Consider the following 18626-nt stretch of genomic DNA (forward strand, 5'->3'; position numbering starts at 1 on the left):
CCCTGCGTACAAACCCGGATAAAAGGCTTCTTTGCGAATAAAACGTAAAGAAACGCGCCAAAATAAGCGTTTAAATTTTCGGGAACGCCATTAACACTTAGCTTCAGGGATGCAGAGTTTCTGTTGAAATATCAATGTATATTTTTGACAAAAGACAAAATAGTTTAAAATCCGATGCCGGCTGTTGCGGTTTAGAACAACTTTGTGTATCGGAGCATCTTTCATTCATGTGCTGGAACCGATTTGATGTCAAAATAAGCCGATCACCACTTCCTGAACATTCGCTTCGTTAAGCAATGTGGAGCCAATAATATGAATTGTGTATAAGCTGCAGACAGATGGCCACTGTTTCGACCTGAAAGGTCTCATCAGTGCAGCTGGTGTGACTATAAGACGACTTTGCTGACCAAACGGCGTTGTTTAACGTATATATTTTACGCAATTCCTCAACGTGTAACCCTTTGCAATATATTGAATATAGCGTGCAAGATATTACAAACATATGAAAGTATGCAACATGTAAACAATTTTGTAAAATAGGACAATTAAATATATGAGCTACAACAGTTGGGAGGCTTGATTTACAATGTTTTGCAACGCCCACATCATTTTTCGACGTTTTGGCGAACATTTGGGTTGCGCACAAAAAGACAATACATCCTATCACAGTGTACTGCCAGTTTTACTGCTGCCTTGATGAAAGTACTCAACGGCTTACAGCAATGCGACTAAACAGTGGTGACTTGGTGAGCAACCTTTGTCCCATTTCCAGTGTCTTCGGCAGTTTTCAGTTTGTTTATGGCGAAAAGTGCCGTCACTAGTGCTCCCAAAGAGAGGCCGAAAGACACCCACCCCAAGACATAGGAACTTCCATGACGAAGAGAGAGACCATTAGGTTTGGAGTCCTTTACGATTGTCTTTGTGGTTGTAGCTGCAAATATTTTGGTGAGGTCATGGTAAATATCATCAATGGGAATTTCTATAATGTCTTCGTCTGTGTCTGGTTCGTCTCCACTTGCGTCGGGTTCGGGGCCTCTGGTTAGTTTCCCGTTTGCCGAAAGAAGAATCATGGCGATCAAAAGAAGTGTGACTGAAATTGAAAGTAAGAAAAAATAAAAATACATCTGCTATTTTGTCAGAAACGAATTTAAAAACTTCGCATTTTCCTGTTCTTAATAAATCGTTCTATGGCGCTGATTTTGGCCTCAAATTCAATGCTAGAAAAAACTTAAAAAATAAAAAAAATACGCCAATGTCTTTTCATGCATTATTGTGGCTGTAGCCAATATCAACAGACGTACATGGAAATTGAATTTTAACTAGAAGTTACCTGCAACTGAAAAGTGGACTACAGCGACTCGCATAGTTTTCGCGGAGTATCGTCCGTACAATGTGGTCGCCAAGTTTACGCTGGTGAAACATGTTCCTACAAAGAGAAATACCAGGGCGACGAGGACAAAAGCTGCTGCTACTGCCACTGAAGATTCGTGTCCAATTCCCCAACCTCGCCAGTACAGTTGAAACAATCCTGTAATTAGTTTTGATCAAGATTGAATTCTGAACCATGGTTTCTCGAACCGTGTACCACGGCACACTTATAAGCTGTGAGGCCAGTTTAGGTGCCGCAGAAAACTTTATTTAAAATGTTATAGGCTACCACTGCATATTGTCGTTTTCCTTCATGGATAATAAGAACAAACAACGTTCGGAACTAAAATAAACCACATAACAATACGTTCACCAAACCATAGGACCACCTGTTGTTTCCTTTTATAAATTTAACTGACTTAAAAGTTTTGCTCGAGCGAGTTCGGCCAAGGTTTTGCTTTGGCCTGCACGGCTGGGTACCAACCCCACGTCTTATCGCAACCCATCACCTCTCAGTGCGACTGGCTGCAATCCTACGGCAGACCGTAAGGAGATCGCCTCAAACATTGGCGCTTGATTATGTTTTTTTTCCTGCTTATGCCATTTATTTGTATATTTATTGTTTGTACATGCGTTTATAATTGTCTATGACAAAACTGAAAAAAGGATTCAGAAGATGCAAGAGTGCCATGAGTCTAATAAGTTTAAGAACCCCTGTTCCGATCCGTTGCAGGGTTTGTGCTTTTGAATGTTTTGGTGTCAAAAGTCGGATTTCATTAGGGAGTTCCTCTATATTGAAGCAGTGCTTGATTGTCAATTGGATCAAGTTTACGTGGAGTTGTGTTACGAAACTAAAATTTAAGCGTAGTGTGGTAATCAGGCGAACATCGCCAAAAAGCTTTTAGTTTTTCGGTGCAATTTATCAAAAATACTTGCCTAATGTTTAGCTTCATTTACCTATTTCGTGAAAACAACGCAAAATCGGATGCCATGCTTACCTGCGTAAGGTAAACGATCGATGTATTGGCCACCCCCGTTATAAAACATTCGAAAGTAACGTAAAAAAGGTTCAGTTCTTACTTGAAATGTGTCCGTACTTTCCGCTGTATGCGTAAAGACCTCCGCGGAGACACAATGATCCGTTGCACAACTAAAAATAACACATATGAATGAAAGTTTTCGGTTTATTTGCCATCGGCAGTTAGGAGCTGATAAATAAATAAAAAGAAACATTCCTTTAATTATAAAAATAAAAAAATATAAATTTCCGTTAATTTTTTTTGCAAAATCAAACATACCCAATACATTAACAAAAAAAAATTAGGTTTTCATTGAAAATGCAAGAAACTGCATAAGAAGGTTGATACTGACCACAAACCAACCAAAGGTGGAGACTGCCGCCAACCCTAAGCAAAAAGATAACACTGCAGATGAAACAGAGACGATTTGAAGAAATAGAGGACACCGCATTTTTTTAATAATTGTTTCTACACGACCTACACAACTGAAGACAGCAGGTTTAAAAAGTAGTTCCAGGAAATTTGACGACTTTTACGTTTGCTTTAAACTGCGATTAACGACTGTATAATCCGATCGATTTTGAAATCAGAAGCATGCATGTTTATGAATAAATTAAAACTGAATTTTGTTTCAAAAATTTCTTTTAATTTTGTAAGTAGCAATAATAACACATTTGATTTCCAAAGTAAGTTGCTCTTTTTCTGTCTCTGCCTGCTGAAAAGTTTATTAATTACTAAAAGCGTCGTTGCAGTTTCGTTTCATGCAGTTAATCGAGTTTACATTTTTTCTTTCGTCAATTTGGAAAGAAAATGCCTTGTCACATAGACGATCACGTTTAATGATTTAAGTTTAAGCACGTACTTTCCATTCGGTTTGTGTTGTCAATTAGCGTTGTGCAAGATGTTGTTCTGCGTTGAAAAACTGTTCTTCAGGTTGTCCCAACAACAAGCATTTGTTTTATCATTGCAAATTAATAAAAGACGCAATAACTGTGCTGCACATGGTGTTTTTTTTTTCAAAGCTTTCCAAACTTTTCTGTTCTGTGATCCCATTTTTTGAGATAAACTTCTATGCGACTCACTTTAAAATAATAATTTTTGCGACCCCAACTGAAAGCGTGAAATACGGAAATGTCACAACAAACGTCAACTTATTCCGCGACCCCAAGCGACTCATTCGTTAACTTTACTTATTTTCAGCATTAAAATCGCCTATATCTGCTATAGCTTCTCAAACTATCGACAAAAGAGTTTTCATTCCCAACCATCCAAGTTGGCAATCAAACCTTAATTTCCACGGGGTGACGTCACCACTCGTGCAAACCACATTCCGGATTTACGAAAGCGAAATGATTGCAAATGTCGTCATAGCAATCGTTAAATATCATGCTCTGCTGTTTGTGCCGATATGGACCGGACAGAAAACATATTTTGGTTAAAAAAAGCGAAAAGATGGCCTAAAAGTTTTTTTGTGTTAATTTGACATTATACCTGGCAGCGTTAGCAACAAATCTAAAACGGACATTTCTTTGTTAATTCTAAACTTTTGTTTTACTTGAAACAAATTTAGCTAAATGCTTTCAGAAACAAACTAATTGTCAAAACACTTTATTCTGTGTTCTAAATAATGTTTTTATGTAAAGCTTAGATTACTTCTCGTGATTTGAGAAATTGCCTAAAGTATCCCAAGAAGCGCAGGCCAAGCTCAATCGAAGTTATTTTTAGAAAAAAAACTTTAATCAATCAAATTTATCTGACTTAGGACCCTGATGCAATTGGCATTGCGAATTTCTCAAAAAGTAACTGCCTGTCCTCACGGACTCCTTGGAACTACTGGCAAAAACCACACCAGTCAATGCGATCAATCATTCTTGGCTTAATGTGTCATATGACGTTAGTGACACGCGTGAGACAGAACCGAAATTTTGGAGACGATGAGCGATGAGACTGATTGTTGGGTATTGAATACATGCCAGCGCTTAGGAATGGGATTGGCTGGCTGAGGATTTTTAGCCTTTGGTTGATTGTCTGAGGATAATAGTGGACAACATTCAGGCAATGGTTCTATTCCTACGATGCTTGGCTTTTGTATTTGCATCAATATTTGACGTCACGAAAAATAAACAAAATAAAGGAAAGTAAAAAAAATATTTAACGATTTACAAGGAAACATGCTAAACAGTGCGGGCGGAATAAAACAAACTATATATGTGTAACAAGTGTTGGAAACCAAGCGTTTCTGATTACCGTTTTTAAAAACATTTCCCATCCGCCAATGCTGTCGCTGGTTTTAAGACAGAGCCACATCCGGGACTAGATTCTGTCCACTTTAGAGATTAGGTATGTGTGAAAAGTTTTTATTGCTTAAATTTTGTTTTTCATTTGAAGCATTTGTAAATGCAATAATGGTTTTAATAAAAAAAGGGAAGACATGATCTTCACATGAGAGCATGGGCCTCTAATGCATCAGCGATCAGTTATAACTATCGGTGAGCGAATAACCCTCCTTCCTTTTACTTTGCTTCACTCGAAATAACGCGAGCAGAATAAAAAGTTGAGAGGCCAGCGAAACGCATACGCTGATCCACAAAAGGGCGTAAGACGTCCCGTAGCCGTATATCATCTCGTCGTTAGTCACGTGACACACGTTGCTGGGCACCTCTTGACCACTGGAACCGTCGATAAACTTTTTAAGGGTCTTGAAATAACCGTGCCCGGAGGGTTTTCCATTGTGTGTGAGAGCGTTCACTTTCACTTCCTGCAAACTGTTGGCTGCTACAATCCCTGCCGTTGTTTGTAGTAAGCCTGAAAGCAACACAAAATGGATGAGACTATTGTATTCCAGAAAAGTTGATCCCAATCTTTATCATTCACCGACCCCTAATAAAAACTATACCTACCATGCTTTTAAGTTATCTCAGTCTAAAAGGTCATTTGATTACAAATTTCCGTAGTTATGCAAGACGGTTATTGCTGTTTGCACGCAACTTTGGAACGATTTAAACAAACACAAATGAACAAAAAAACGTTTCAGGTGATTGCAAACGCCTTGAAATCTTTTTACTAAACTCCGGGGTCCTTACACCCACACATGGGGAAACTCTGTTCAACAGCATTTAAGCGTGCATGGACCAACAGTGTTTGTTGAAATTTTGCTTTGTCAGTTTTATTTATGTAGTTTCTTAGTGAACAGAAATTTAGCAGGTTGCCACCCTTAAGGCGTATATGATACACACAACCTTGATCATCTTATGTCCACCAGTAACAAGTCCAAGTGTACTTAAAGTTTTGGAAAGGTTCTCTACAAACATGCATTGTAAAATCCGTTCAGCGAACAGCCAACACAGACAACGTTTTGCGGCCAGTCTTTTCGGCCTACTTCAAACACAATCAATATACCTGCAATGGAGAAAATAATGATACTGATGATTTGCTGCTTTACGGAGTCCCGACGTTTGACGGCTGGAACACCGACGATTGTTAAGATCGTCCCCAGTAGGAGAAAGAGTAAAGCCCATGTGATGAGGCACGCAACCGCTGTGTAGCTTGGACCATAAAAATCATCTCCTACAACAATTTAGTACTTTTTTACCACCCATTTAATGGCATTATGTGAAAACGTTTAACGTAACGTATCATGGAAAAACATACAGAAATTATGACAAACCACAAAATATCATGTTAAAAAACTGCACTCTGTTGAAAATCATTATATTTTGCCTTTACCACGAATCGAGATAACAGTGTAATTTTTTTCCTATTTATAGGTTTTATTGTTAGCATAAACAAGTATTTGGTCAACTCACTTAGATCTTTACAGCAGAACGTTCCGTTGCAGACCTATGAACAACAAATTCAAATATGATACAATTTACTACTTTTTAACCACATTAGGTAACCCTACCTTGAACCAATCGTCCATCAGAACAGACATAAGGCTAACGGGAGTGGTTGTAACTGCCAGCATGGTCGCAAGCATCTGGGAGGCCAACGCCAACGACATGTTTAAAATAATGAATTAGCACTTAACATTAACAAATCTGCTTTAAACGGAATAATTAGCATCCATACGAAATTCTGCCCAGCCAGTTTTTGCACTCTTCCTGGTTACCAATGCAGCAAGGTATTGATCAAACCATTCTCAACCAGCTTTGCTCTGAACCACGATGCGTTTTAATCAAAATTCAGTGTGTAAGTCGGGACTTCCCGCAATAAACCACCTTTTCAAATAGGTGAGCCTTAATTCTGTCAAAGTTTAACAAGCACGTCTAAGATCAAAAATGCTTGAATAGTTTATAAAAATGCCTGCTTCTTTGACTGTGCGAGCTGCAAACACTTTAATGACAGACAAATTTCCTTTTAACAGACTGGAAACTGTCAAACCAGCACGGGAAATTGTTCGTACCATGGTCGCGTTGCGCTATAATAGTTCAGTTCAATGCAAATGATGTTTCAGCACGCAAGCGAAAAACAACGACATCGTTGGTTTTGGTGTTGATTTCAAAGCTAACCAATCAAGCAAAGTCCCTAATTCTTAGCTTAGCAAGTATTGTCATTAGCCTATTCTATCCGTTTCCACCGTTGCTGTTTTCTGTCTTGAAACCTATGTAAACAAACATGCCCACTCATTTCTGACTGCTGCGGTTATTTTCGATGTACATCATGTTATGACAAGGAAGCTTTTAATCATCTTGCCTTTCTGACAGAAACTGAAGCTGTAGTTTTTTGGCCGTGATGAGCGATCGTGTCAAAACACATGATAAAATTCTTACTGCCTTTCGCAAAGTTTAGTCCTAATAAGCTAAAAGCTTATATATCATTTACTAAAATGGGTTTATCAGAAGTGTTGAAACTATCAATGTTAACAAGGTTGTCCTGTGGTCGGTCAAAACAACAAAACAATTCAGTACTATAATTTTTTTCTGTAAACGCTGTGTGTTTAATTCAAGCAACAATCGATCTGGCAAAATCTCACACACTCCATATACACGCTCCTATTTGCACATCCTTTTGTATAGCTCGAAATTGCCTGTTGGCCACACTAAAATACCGCACAATGCCTGACGCATACATACGTAATGTGCGTCACCTTCCAAAACAGGGACTTTTGAATATGACGCGTTGTTCGTGTAGTGGCCTACAATATAGACATGTGGGTTACAGTGCGCAAGTTTTGAATTAGCCTATAAATTTCGTCATAGCCAACGAAAAGGGGTTTGTAACGCTATTACCTCGAAAAGGTGACTATAGGGTTACTTGAACATTTTGTAACGCTATTACCTCAAAACACAGGTTGGAAGTAGATAGGCTACTAGTTGTATTGCCCTTCGAACTGCTGAGGAGTTGTCATTGTTCTATATTTAAAGCAAATACCAAATGCATTGCTAAAGTAAGCCTCGTTAATCGTTCCGGTGAGAATTCAATGGCTGGTGTGTTATGAAAAACTTAAATTTAGTAAAGTTATTCACTTATTTAAAGAAATCTCACGAAAAAACGATGGTTAATTTTTTCCTGTAAATTCAATAGTTTCGGTAAGAATTTCCTTGCTTTAAACTTTTGACCAAATGCAACAAACGCCATATTTTGGCCCTAAATCGTGCGACAACGTTTGGCCAGCAATATTATCTTGACCCTTTAACCGAACGTCCTAACATACAGATATCGTGCAAATCATGTTTGTGAATCATTATCAGTCATGTGCTGTTGGCAAAAGCGATTTGAACAGTTTCCGGTACATCTTTTGTACCGAGTTCAACGCATGATTGCATTAACATAGACTTTACATGCGGATCTGGGTTTGTAACCTGGCTGTATTATGGTTCATCAGCATTCTCCCTTTAGAATAGGGGTGGGCAAAGTGCAATACAATGCCATTCAACCGCAGTGACAATTTTCGTAAGTGAAGGTATAATGTATCCGGGCCTAATTTAAAAACCCAAAAGATTTGGCTCGCGGGTTGCTTAAAAACACCCAATGGCTGCTGTTTGGTCCCAATATATTTCTGCAGCACGAAACGAACATAAAGCTTCACAAAGTTAATGTTTATGTGGAACATTGCACCGGACGAAATAACTCGAAACCAACATCATAGTTCACATTTTCAGCACCCGTTTCGCAGCCCTGTGCATTCCAGGATCAAGTTTCCAAATCTTGTGTTTTCCCTTCACTGGTAGCTTCATGCGCAACTCCATCGGATTCTCGCAAACAAAAACATACGGAGAGCCCGATTCCCCAAACGGATGAGCGCGCGCGTATTCGTCTTGATCCAGAACGTCTCTGACGTGAACGCAGCCCAGTAAACACCCGACCGGATACTCTGTTGGAAAAGAAGGCATTTCTGCATCCCTGGACTGGTTTCTTTGTAGCCAGCTTGCTTCATGTTGTGCTTCAATTATCCTGATTTCTTCGTCAGATGGTTGCTTGGCAGCGGCGGCAATCCACAATCGGCCTCGATGTTTTGAGTACCTGGTTAACAAAACTTAAATCCTAATGTTATGACTACCAGTTCTCAACTGAGGTTCCGCGACAATTACTGAATACGCACGCTATGTGATTGATATTTTTAAAAACATTTGAGAATTCTACAAAAAGGCTGGAATCATAAAATTCACTGGCATTGTAACTAATCTGGATCAAAGCCTGACAACCTGCGGGGCGCGCTGCATGGCCTTTTCTAATAAACGTGTACATCTTATATACTGGGCAAAAATGTGCACATTTTGCTGTTATTTATTTAGACTAGAAAAAGTGAAAGCTGCTAAAATTGGTTTAAAAATCAAAATTACATAGTAGTGTGATGTTGCCAATAACACAGCTTCATTTCGAAAACCCTTGTGTTTTGCGACACATATAGAAGTGCAAAGTCACTCACCAACTCCTTCCCTCGTCTTTCTTTATTCCGCAAACTAGCAGGGATGCCCAGGGTTGGTGCATACTTAGGCATAATCCCTGGTCAGACATCTCAAGAATTCCCTGATCTTGAAGTCTGCTTTTCGCACCAACTGACCATACATTGCTGTTGCTTTCTTTTTTTTCTTGTTCGACACTTTTTATAAATGTGGGTTTGGGTCCTTTGATGGTTGGGTTGACAAGAGTGTCTGGAAAGTTTTCCAATGAGGACTGGATTTCAAGTGGCATCATTTTGAGATCCACAATGTCTTCATCCTGTGTGATGTCATAGTCTCTTCCATCATCTTCTATAACACGTCTACCAGCAAAATCTAACGTCACCTGTATGATAAAAAAGCATCAAATTAAGTAAACTTCGGACAAACTTATCACACGATAATTAAACCCAACTCGAAAAGTAATTATATACATTTAAAGGTTTTCTATTTTAGGGTTTGAGTCATAAACAAACAAACATAACCCATGTAATGGTAATTTTTCCAAGCAACAGTTTTGTGATATTATTTCTGGAATACTATTTATTGAAAATATTTTCCAAAGCATTATGTCAATTTTCGCATTATGTCAAAGTGAATTTGCAGCATGTCTGGTATTTCGCATTATGTTCCATTGTGAATTGCAGCATGTCCGGTAGCAATAACAGCACAATATTTTTAGGGCCTTACCTTTTTGTTCAATCTAGAACCATGCTTTTTTTCCCACAGTTCTGCCTCTTTTTTCTTGAGCAGTTTTCTTTCCTTCTCGCTGAGCCAGATATTTGTATCGGCAGCAAAGTAATCAGATTCATCATCAATTACCTTTGTTCGTTGAGCACAAGTTCTATCATAGTTTAGAAGGCGATTCTTAAAAGCCCTTGCCTTTTCCAGTGCCTTGGCAACACTGCTGTCATCTGAAACAAAAGAGAACAGTTCTCAGCAAAGTTTAACACATAATTATATATGAACATTCTCAATATTAAACTCAGCCTTTTTAAGTTATTGACAAAGAGACAAATAAATTAAATTTTAAATTTTGATGTTATATCAAGCATTACGTTTAGTCGAAAAAATAAAACAAAAGTTTTGAATAATATTAGGTCTTATAATTTATCTTTATTTATAGCCATACAGGCTCTGGTCTACTAAAAACCACAATTACCATCATCATTTGTTGGTCCACCAGGGACGCTCATTAATTTTTTGTGGAGTTTTTCACTTTTATGTGAGTTTCTTGCTAAGATTTCCTTCTCCTCTCTAGTGCAGACCAGGTTTCCACAGAATAAACAAGGACCTGAACCTTCTTGTTCGCAAACCACTCTCCCACATTTTAGACAGTTGTTGATTAACCTGTTACAAAAATGCTGTGAATTTCAGAAAAGCCAATGCCAAAAGTAGATCTAAAAAAATTGATTTAAAAAATGCAGCTAATTTTGAATAAATCCTTCAGATCTACTTTCACCAATGACAAAGTTTACAAAATTCTGAGCTCTGTTGTTTATCTTTGAAGTTTTTTTTGATATATATATATATTTCACCTATATACATCAACAGTATCACTTGTTTAGATAAAACAATATAAGCTGTTACAAAATTACCAGGTCTTTTGCCATTAAAGGAGATTCAGATACATACCATAAATTGTTGTGCAATGATAAAGGAGCAGTTATTTTTTATCAATAAAAAATCACTTACTTGTGTTTCTGAGCTTGACATTCGCATGAATTCCTTCCAGGCAGCATGACACCCTTGTCACTCAATTCGCCATCCTTTCCATACAATGAAACATAACTTGTCTTCTTCTTCCCTTTTCTTCCAGAAACTTCACTTTCCAAACTTGCTTGCACGTCATGCATGCTAAATGGGTTGGCCTTCTGCTTAGAAGCTGACTTGACAAGATTTTTGCCCAATAGCTTAGGCGGGGAATCAGCATTATCGTCATCATCACGCTTGTAAACGATCATATTTTCGGGAACTTGGGTCCTTTCCCATTGTAGTGCAGTTTCGTTCAGGAATTCGCGCTGCTTTGCATCCAGGCCTCGTGCATCGTTGCCAAACAGCTCGGAAACAAAAGTAATCACATCGTCTTTTTGTTTGAAAGAAGACACATAGGCGCTAATGTCTTTGGACGAGTCCTCGTCGATTACCAAAACCTTAGCAAGTTCGACAGAAAGCCACGACTGAAACGCCATTTGATGTCACTTTTTTGCAGATAGATGATAACATACGCTTATTTCTACAAATTGTTTATGTGATGATTTGCAAGGGATTGCAACAGATTGCGAAAATTGTTAAACATAGTCAGTAGTATAGTGAAACTCAATTGGTGTTATCTAAAACTTTCGTGTAGGCCATGCACGGATTTTCGTACGGCCATAACAATACAATTCTAACAATCTGTGCGCGTAAATATAAAAACATTTACATACACGCGAAGAAAAAGTTTAAAGAAATAAGATACTATTTGATTTCAGCGAATAACTATTTTTATACGAAACACTTTTGTGGTAAACTACGATTGCATTGCACTTACGTAAACGGGGATAACCCTAATTTGAACGCAATTAGGCCATAGAAATGGAAAAAATTATTATTACACCGGGTCACAAAGTTTTTTTAAAACTTGATCCACATATAAGTTTGTGTAAAACAGAAATCTGTGCGAATTTTAATGATTAGGCATGAACAGGGCCATCACCGTTATTTTGGGTTATAAATTTAAGTTGAAATACTACACGTTAAATGAGGATCAAGTTTGAAAAACAATTTGTAAGCCAGTGTAGAAATGTATTACAACCTGTTAAATTAAAAAAATGTCTGTAGGTCGCAAAAAAACTCATTGTTAATGATCGTCAGTTCTATGTTGAAATGAGACGTATTGTTATCGAAATAACAGTTGAAACTTTGACAAATCACAACACAACACTGTTACATATAGTGTATTGTAAAATCGGGCCCAGAGCATGCAAATAATTAGGGACCCCGCAGCAATAACATAACATTTTCGTGGGAGTCAAGTATTTTCTGGATTTTATGAAAACAAAGGTTTACGCATAAAACATAAATTCATGTAGATTTTTCAAAACACCAAAACATGCAAAAAATCAACTCCGATACTTTGGATGGGCCATTCCTGGCTATGCCAATGCCCAGCAGTTTACCAGGGAGACCAAGACCCGGTCACATCCCTATTTTTTTCAATTTTTTTTTATGACGAGTCACCGATTCATTAAAGTTGTAAACCGCTGAGGAGGAGGAGATTACCATCTGCAGTGCACGAGTGCAGTACATTTCGTCTGTTAGTGACGTATTTTGACATGCCTCAGTGGACAAACCTTGGATAAAATCCGTTTAATTGCTGTTTAAAAATAATTACATTGTACTTATTCCATGTTGGCCGACATTTTGCAATTTGCTTGTAGTTTTAGAAATACTTGATGTAACTCGCTAAGAATATCTTTTTGGTTGATATTCTAAGTTTTATGAAACTGCTTTAAATATTGATGTGCTATTCGCGCCCGTGTTGCTTCGGATTAAAAGCAATGCAGACAAAATGCTTGAAGTCGTGGATTTCGCTTTTTTGCATTTAATGGTCACTGAAGCAAAACTTACATTCTATTTGTTTGATGGCTTTTTTTATTGGTACTAATTTTGTTTCAAAAATGTGAGCATCCACGTATATTAATTATTAGGATAGCTGAGATATTAAAAAGTACACCAGATCATATATTGGTCAATGCTTATGATTGATGTAAATTTGGTAGACTACGTTTGTTTACCGGGTTATAAAGTAATTTTTATTGTTTTAGTTCGTAAGGTTTGGTCACTCAACGTACGATATAAAATCGTGCAAAAGCAGGAAGACATCCTTATGTGATATTATAAGGCTTTTGCATTTTGCCTGTATGTGAGTAACTAGGCCTGTGAAGATGGAATCTATCGAGACAGAAAAGTCCGATTCTGCGCCACCTCCAGACCAACCAGCTTCCTCATCTGCTGAGGAGGAAACACCAAAGATTGAAGAAGAACCTATAGAGAATAAAGAGGAGTCAGCAAGGGTTGAAGAAACCCCAGCCGAGATAGAGGAAGAAACACCGAAGAGTGATGAAGCTTTAAATCCAACTAAGGTAGCTGAAACTGAAGATTCATCCAAGAATGAAGAAGTTGAAGTGAAAAATCATGAAGAACCCCCAGCTGTAGAAATTCCAGATGCATCAGATTTTGGAGCACTGGCCAAAACTTCCAAAACTAAGTTTGAGATTTTGGCAAAACTCATAGAAGCAGTTGAAGTTTCTGATCGAGATGTTGTGGACACAGTGTTCAACCTGGTATGACAAATTTCAATATATTTTAAGTTAATTAAAATAACATATAATGGCATGCTTGTTTTGTCACAAATGTACATACTTTGTCGTGAATATATTTGTAAGTGTCATATTTTCTGCTTTGACGGGACCTTTGTTTTTTAGCTTGTTGGTGGGGATTTTGACCTGGAAGTCAACTTTATCATCCAGGATGAGCAGTGCATCATTTATATGCTTGATACAATGGAGAAGTGTTCTGCTCAGTGCAAGGTATAACAATCCCGTCTTATGCTAGGGACTCTGTGTCTGTGTATATTATACCTTCCTTAAAATGTTTATGAACCTATGCATTTTTATCACACGTATGCTACATTGTTGGCAATGGTTTTGTTTATAATGATCAAGTGTGTGGGAAACTTGCAAGTATTTAAAGTCATATTGGTAAAGTATACATAAATACAAATTCTACTTATTGCAATAAAAGAAACTTTGGTATTCTGTTTACAGGCGGAGATATGGAGCAAATTTAAAGGAATCTGCAGGAAAAGTTACAGAAATCTGCAGGCTTGTGTTGAAGTTAGACTTGTGCAAAGATTGTTACAAATACTTGCTTCTGCTGATGATGTCACTTCAGGTATTATAATGTGTGTAATCACAGAGATTAAAATAATGTTTTATTTGATAATAATAAATAATCAAAACTAACCTGAACTCCACACTGATTGGCGGTCAAAAATAATTTGTTCAATTTAAGAAGTACAGATTTCACTGTTATAAGTGTTTCATCCAACAACTGTGTTTGGGTGTTGTCTGTTAAAGATTTTGTCAAGGTGGTGTTTTTCTTTTAAGTTTCGAATCTATTCAAACTTGTTTGCTTAAAGTTAATTATTTATCTCTATCAAGACTATCTAATGGTAGTTGGTGTAATAAAATCATCCTTCCATTTGACTTATGTTTGCACTTAACATCATCGCTCCAATAAAACATCTTAAAAGTGTCAATAAAATTTCATTTCAAATGTTTATTTTTTGTGCTAAATTAACCTGAATTGCCTAAACACCACAACACTATGTGCTAAAATTGATGATAGTGTTTATGAATTGGGAAATGTAACAGTGTATGAAAGGGTGTATACATTTTTATAAACATGTACACACATTACACACATTACCACTTTCAGAACTTCTCATTGACATGTTGTGTTTGTTGATGAGCTATAACATAACAGTGAAGGAATTGAAGCAACTACTTAGCATGCTGAAAGGAGAAAATGGAAAATGGGTTAGTTCCTCTTTTTCAAGCATCCTTGACTATTTCACCGTAGACATGAAATTGAATCATATATTTGGTTCCGTGTTGTATATCAATTCCCTACATCCAAATCAAACTGTGTTTATAATTTCCACAAGGGGTATTTGGCTAAAGTAGATATAGTTACAAGGTGGTAACAATCCTGTACATGCTCACATTTCTGCGCATAATGAGTGTAATTAAAAAGCTGTTCGACATAATTTGTCTTATTTTAGCTAGCATGTTGTGTCCTCTTATCACATTATGCCTTGCTGTTACAATAACTCCTGACATTCAAATGGCAACACCACACTGGGATTGCAAGGACAAACCCATGACGTGCACCAAATCAACATTTTTCTTTCCTGTTTGACCCACTGACGCCACAAAGCATGTTCTTTTTTACCAGCCACCACATGCTGTTAAATTGCTGAGCATTCTTCAATCGACCACAGAAAGACATGGACCGGACTGTTTTTTCAACTTCCCCGGCAAGAAAGATGCTGCTATTGCTCTGCCCCCTCTTAAAACCTGGCCCTACGCAAATGGATTCACTTTTACGACATGGTTTCGAATGGACCCTTTGAACAGCCTTCGGGTTGATGTTGATAAGCCTTATCTATACTGGTAGGTCCCTTTATACCTTCTGTTTAAGTTTTACCTATTCTTTAGATATGAAAAGTTTCTGCTACAGTGGACATAAATCTATATTTAATTGGCGTTATGGTCTAAGACTGTTTTGAGGTTTCACAAAAACATAGTCACACCCCAACAAATTATTTGTGGCCCAAAATTTCACTACAAACCAAATGTTACATTAAAAAATTGTGTCTAATGACTCGTCCTAATTTAATTTCAACCGTGATAATTGTTTAAGTAAAGTCGTCTTCGGCACCACGTCTTGTGTCTGTTATGCATAAATAATTAATTCACCTCTGTATTCCACCTGCCCTATCCCCACCCCTGTTATCACAATTGCAACAATCAGTGGTAACTATAAATCAAGTTAATATCCTTGTTTTATAACCTGAGAGGAGGGTGGCAAAAAACAAATGTGCTTTTGATTTACTGTTGACTAACCACATGTATATCCATTATTGTCACTGCCACCTGACCATGCTTAGTTTTCTTTGCCTTCATGTCCATTGTTGTGCGTTTTTGTTTACGTGGGTAACTGGTATATATAATTTTGTAATAAAATAAACTCTTGTAATAGGATTTTCATCGTAAACGTTTATAACAAAAATTTTAATAAAGGTAACTAGTGAATTTGAAGAGCAAATAAATCCATAACAATTTTGTGGTTTAGTTTTCGCAACAACAAAGGGATGGGCTATTCCGGACATTTTGTGGGCAGCTGTTTCATTGTAACTGTGTTAAAAAGCAAAGGAAAAGGTTTCCAGCACTGCCTCAAATACGAGTTCAAGCCTAGAACTGTAAGTAATAAAATGTTTTGACCCATTTACTTCCACAGTGTCATTGTCCACTGTTATCTAATCACCTCCTAAAAATAAGTTTTTCCTATAAAGTGATGTTGGATTGGTTTGTCAACTACTGCATTTAATATTCATTGGTTTGTCATGGATTTAGCCGTGACAAGTTCTTTGTGTGATATTTATATACCTCATTGGGTTTGTTACAATTTTTTGAAAAACTTTTGCCTCAAAATTTGTTTGTTTGATGTTATTGTAATGACCGAGTGTAGTTTTGTAGTTTTTGCTCAATACTAATTCTTACACTGTAGCATACAACCGAGTCTGAAATTTAAACAAAGAAGGGAGATTAAATATAAATTTTTTGCCACTCGGACAAAGTATTGACCGACTTGATCAATGGTTGGAAAATTGCCTTTGTCAGGCAACCTTTGTCAGTCAACCTCAACCACACAAATATTGATCTGAACTCGATTGTGTGATGGCTTTTACTCAATTAGGTGACAATTCTTGTTTGACAAAACAAAATTAAAACATTACTAAAGGAAAACCAACTGCATTCGTCATGTTTTTGTGTGCATCGAACTGTGAATGACTGATCTTTCGTTACACGTTTTGACGAATTTGGTTATGCCACACAAATGACATGTATATGTATATATATAGTATTTTAAAATTGATTGCTTTCTTGTGCTTTTACACAGTGGTACCAAGTCACAATTGTGCACATCTACAATCGCTGGAGATCCAGTGAAATCAAGTGTTATGCTAACGGACAAATGGTCTCTTATTGTGAGATGAACTGGTCAATTGGTGGAAGTGAGGTGGGTTTTGTTACTATTTTTTGGAACTGGATAGTTTTTACATTTGTTACTGCAGTCTTTGCAGAATTAACTACAATGTAAAATTTAGCGACTGTTTTTTTTTAACATTTTTTTATTAGGTTCAAAGTTTGTTTTTTAATTTGGTACAATGGAATTAAAATCAGACCCTCAAATTTGCGAATTCAGAATTATTGTTCCTGTGTAAATAATATAATACAAAGTTATTTTTATTGTTAGCGAGCTTATCGACTGTAATGCAACTTAAATAATTTACAACATGCCCATGTTTGACCCCAAGCATTTATTTTCAGCAATACGACAAATGCTTTCTTGGATCAGCGGAAACTGGGGATGAATCTCGTGTATTTTGTGGTCAGATGGCAGCTACATACGTGTTTGGTGAAGCGTTAAGCCCCTCACAGGTCTATGCACTTTATCAACTAGGCCCTGGATATAAGGTGGGAAATGGCATTGTTTTGCTTTGTGCAGATAATAAACAACTCGTTTGTCTAGTATTTATGGTAGATCTCACTCAAAAAGAAATGTCAATCAATGAATTCTATTCTTGGTTTTATCGGCCCATACAAGTATTGTACTTATGGACAATGAAAGTTTTTTAAAAAGCTTATTCACGAGTATTAAGCAAATTCTGTTTTACTATTTTACTACCACTGATGGCATATTACATATGTTAATCATTCAAAAATTAAAAACAATTTATGTTGTTTTCTTCTATGTTAAAAATACACCCTTGTTAAATTAAATGTGTCCCAATAAACTTTAGCGTATTTTGAGATTGTAAGCCAGTTTGGATAACCTTTACTCATTTTTGTTAATAACAATTTTTTTGAGTTGAGCATAAAACAGTAATGACTTTTTCGTTTAGAATCAGTTCAAATTTCCAACTGAAAGCGACCACATTCTTGCCAATCATCACAAAAAAGTCCTTTATGAGGAAGGCAAGCTCTCCGATTCCCTTGTGTTGGCGTACAACCCCAAATCTACCGATGGCCAACTGTGCCTTGAGTGTTCACCTAAATCTAACCAACGTGACGGAGCATCTGACATCCACCGTTGGTTTGTGCATAGCCCACATGCTCTCATGCTACCTGTGAGTGAACTTTGAATGTTTTTTTTTCTGTTTCAACAGGAAATTGAGTACAACCAATTTGTAATCATGTAAAGTCAAATAAATTCAAAGTCAATGTTATTTCTGTTGTATCCAAATAAATTTTAGGCTTCTTATCACAATAGAATGTTAAATTTTGTAGATATATCCATGGGCGTATCCAGGGGGGGGGTCCGAGGGGTCCGGACCCCCCCCTTTTGTGAAATATTTTGGTCTTTTTTGATAACTAAACAAACGCCACTGTATTTTTTGTGAAAATCTGCGTGAAAACCAGAAATTTTCTTTGACGTTGACGTAAAAACCGCATCGTGTTGCATTCGCCATTGTTTCCAAACAGGGAGCATTGTTACCGAACACTTGGCATTGTTACCAAAC

The 18626-nt window shown here is 37.1% G+C and overlaps 4 protein-coding genes across 4 annotated transcripts in view; 1 reads left to right on the plus strand and 3 right to left on the minus strand.

Moving 5' to 3' along the window:
* Positions 1-638: 638 nt before the first annotated feature.
* Positions 639-2865, minus strand: LOC145912266 (uncharacterized). Its single transcript, XM_082999684.1, has 4 exons — positions 2740-2865; positions 2449-2518; positions 1331-1528; positions 639-1090 (listed from the first exon to the last, which is right to left on the minus strand). The coding sequence occupies exons 1-4, from the start codon at positions 2836-2838 to the stop codon at positions 729-731; spliced, it is 729 nt and encodes a 242-aa protein (XP_082855810.1). The 5' UTR covers positions 2839-2865; the 3' UTR covers positions 639-728.
* A 1689-nt stretch (positions 2866-4554) lies between these two features.
* On the minus strand, positions 4555-6428 carry LOC145912267 (uncharacterized). Its single transcript, XM_082999685.1, has 4 exons — positions 6292-6428; positions 6194-6227; positions 5787-5954; positions 4555-5192 (listed from the first exon to the last, which is right to left on the minus strand). The coding sequence occupies exons 1-4, from the start codon at positions 6388-6390 to the stop codon at positions 4861-4863; spliced, it is 633 nt and encodes a 210-aa protein (XP_082855811.1). The 5' UTR covers positions 6391-6428; the 3' UTR covers positions 4555-4860.
* A 1971-nt stretch (positions 6429-8399) lies between these two features.
* LOC145911063 (activating signal cointegrator 1-like) lies at positions 8400-11535 on the minus strand. The gene is made up of 5 exons (XM_082998305.1): positions 10967-11535; positions 10434-10621; positions 9962-10185; positions 9259-9617; positions 8400-8852 (listed from the first exon to the last, which is right to left on the minus strand). Exons 1-5 carry the CDS (start codon positions 11461-11463, stop codon positions 8480-8482), a joined length of 1641 nt encoding a protein of 546 aa, XP_082854431.1. The 5' UTR covers positions 11464-11535; the 3' UTR covers positions 8400-8479.
* A 1549-nt stretch (positions 11536-13084) lies between these two features.
* The window catches only part of LOC145910733 (lipopolysaccharide-responsive and beige-like anchor protein), a 42063-nt gene continuing 36521 nt past the window's right edge, over positions 13085-18626 (plus strand). The window contains exons 1-9 of the mRNA XM_082997933.1: positions 13085-13599; positions 13741-13845; positions 14083-14209; positions 14756-14856; positions 15275-15492; positions 16175-16301; positions 17003-17122; positions 17434-17580; positions 18009-18233. Of these exons, the coding sequence (XP_082854059.1) occupies positions 13201-13599; positions 13741-13845; positions 14083-14209; positions 14756-14856; positions 15275-15492; positions 16175-16301; positions 17003-17122; positions 17434-17580; positions 18009-18233 (1569 nt within the window). The 5' untranslated portion in view covers positions 13085-13200. The remainder of the gene's footprint in view (positions 13600-13740; positions 13846-14082; positions 14210-14755; positions 14857-15274; positions 15493-16174; positions 16302-17002; positions 17123-17433; positions 17581-18008; positions 18234-18626) is intronic.

The sequence above is a fragment of the Ascidia mentula genome, chromosome 8 (genome assembly GCF_947561715.1).
Source record: "Ascidia mentula chromosome 8, kaAscMent1.1, whole genome shotgun sequence".
NCBI classification, from domain to species: Eukaryota; Metazoa; Chordata; class Ascidiacea; order Phlebobranchia; family Ascidiidae; genus Ascidia; species Ascidia mentula.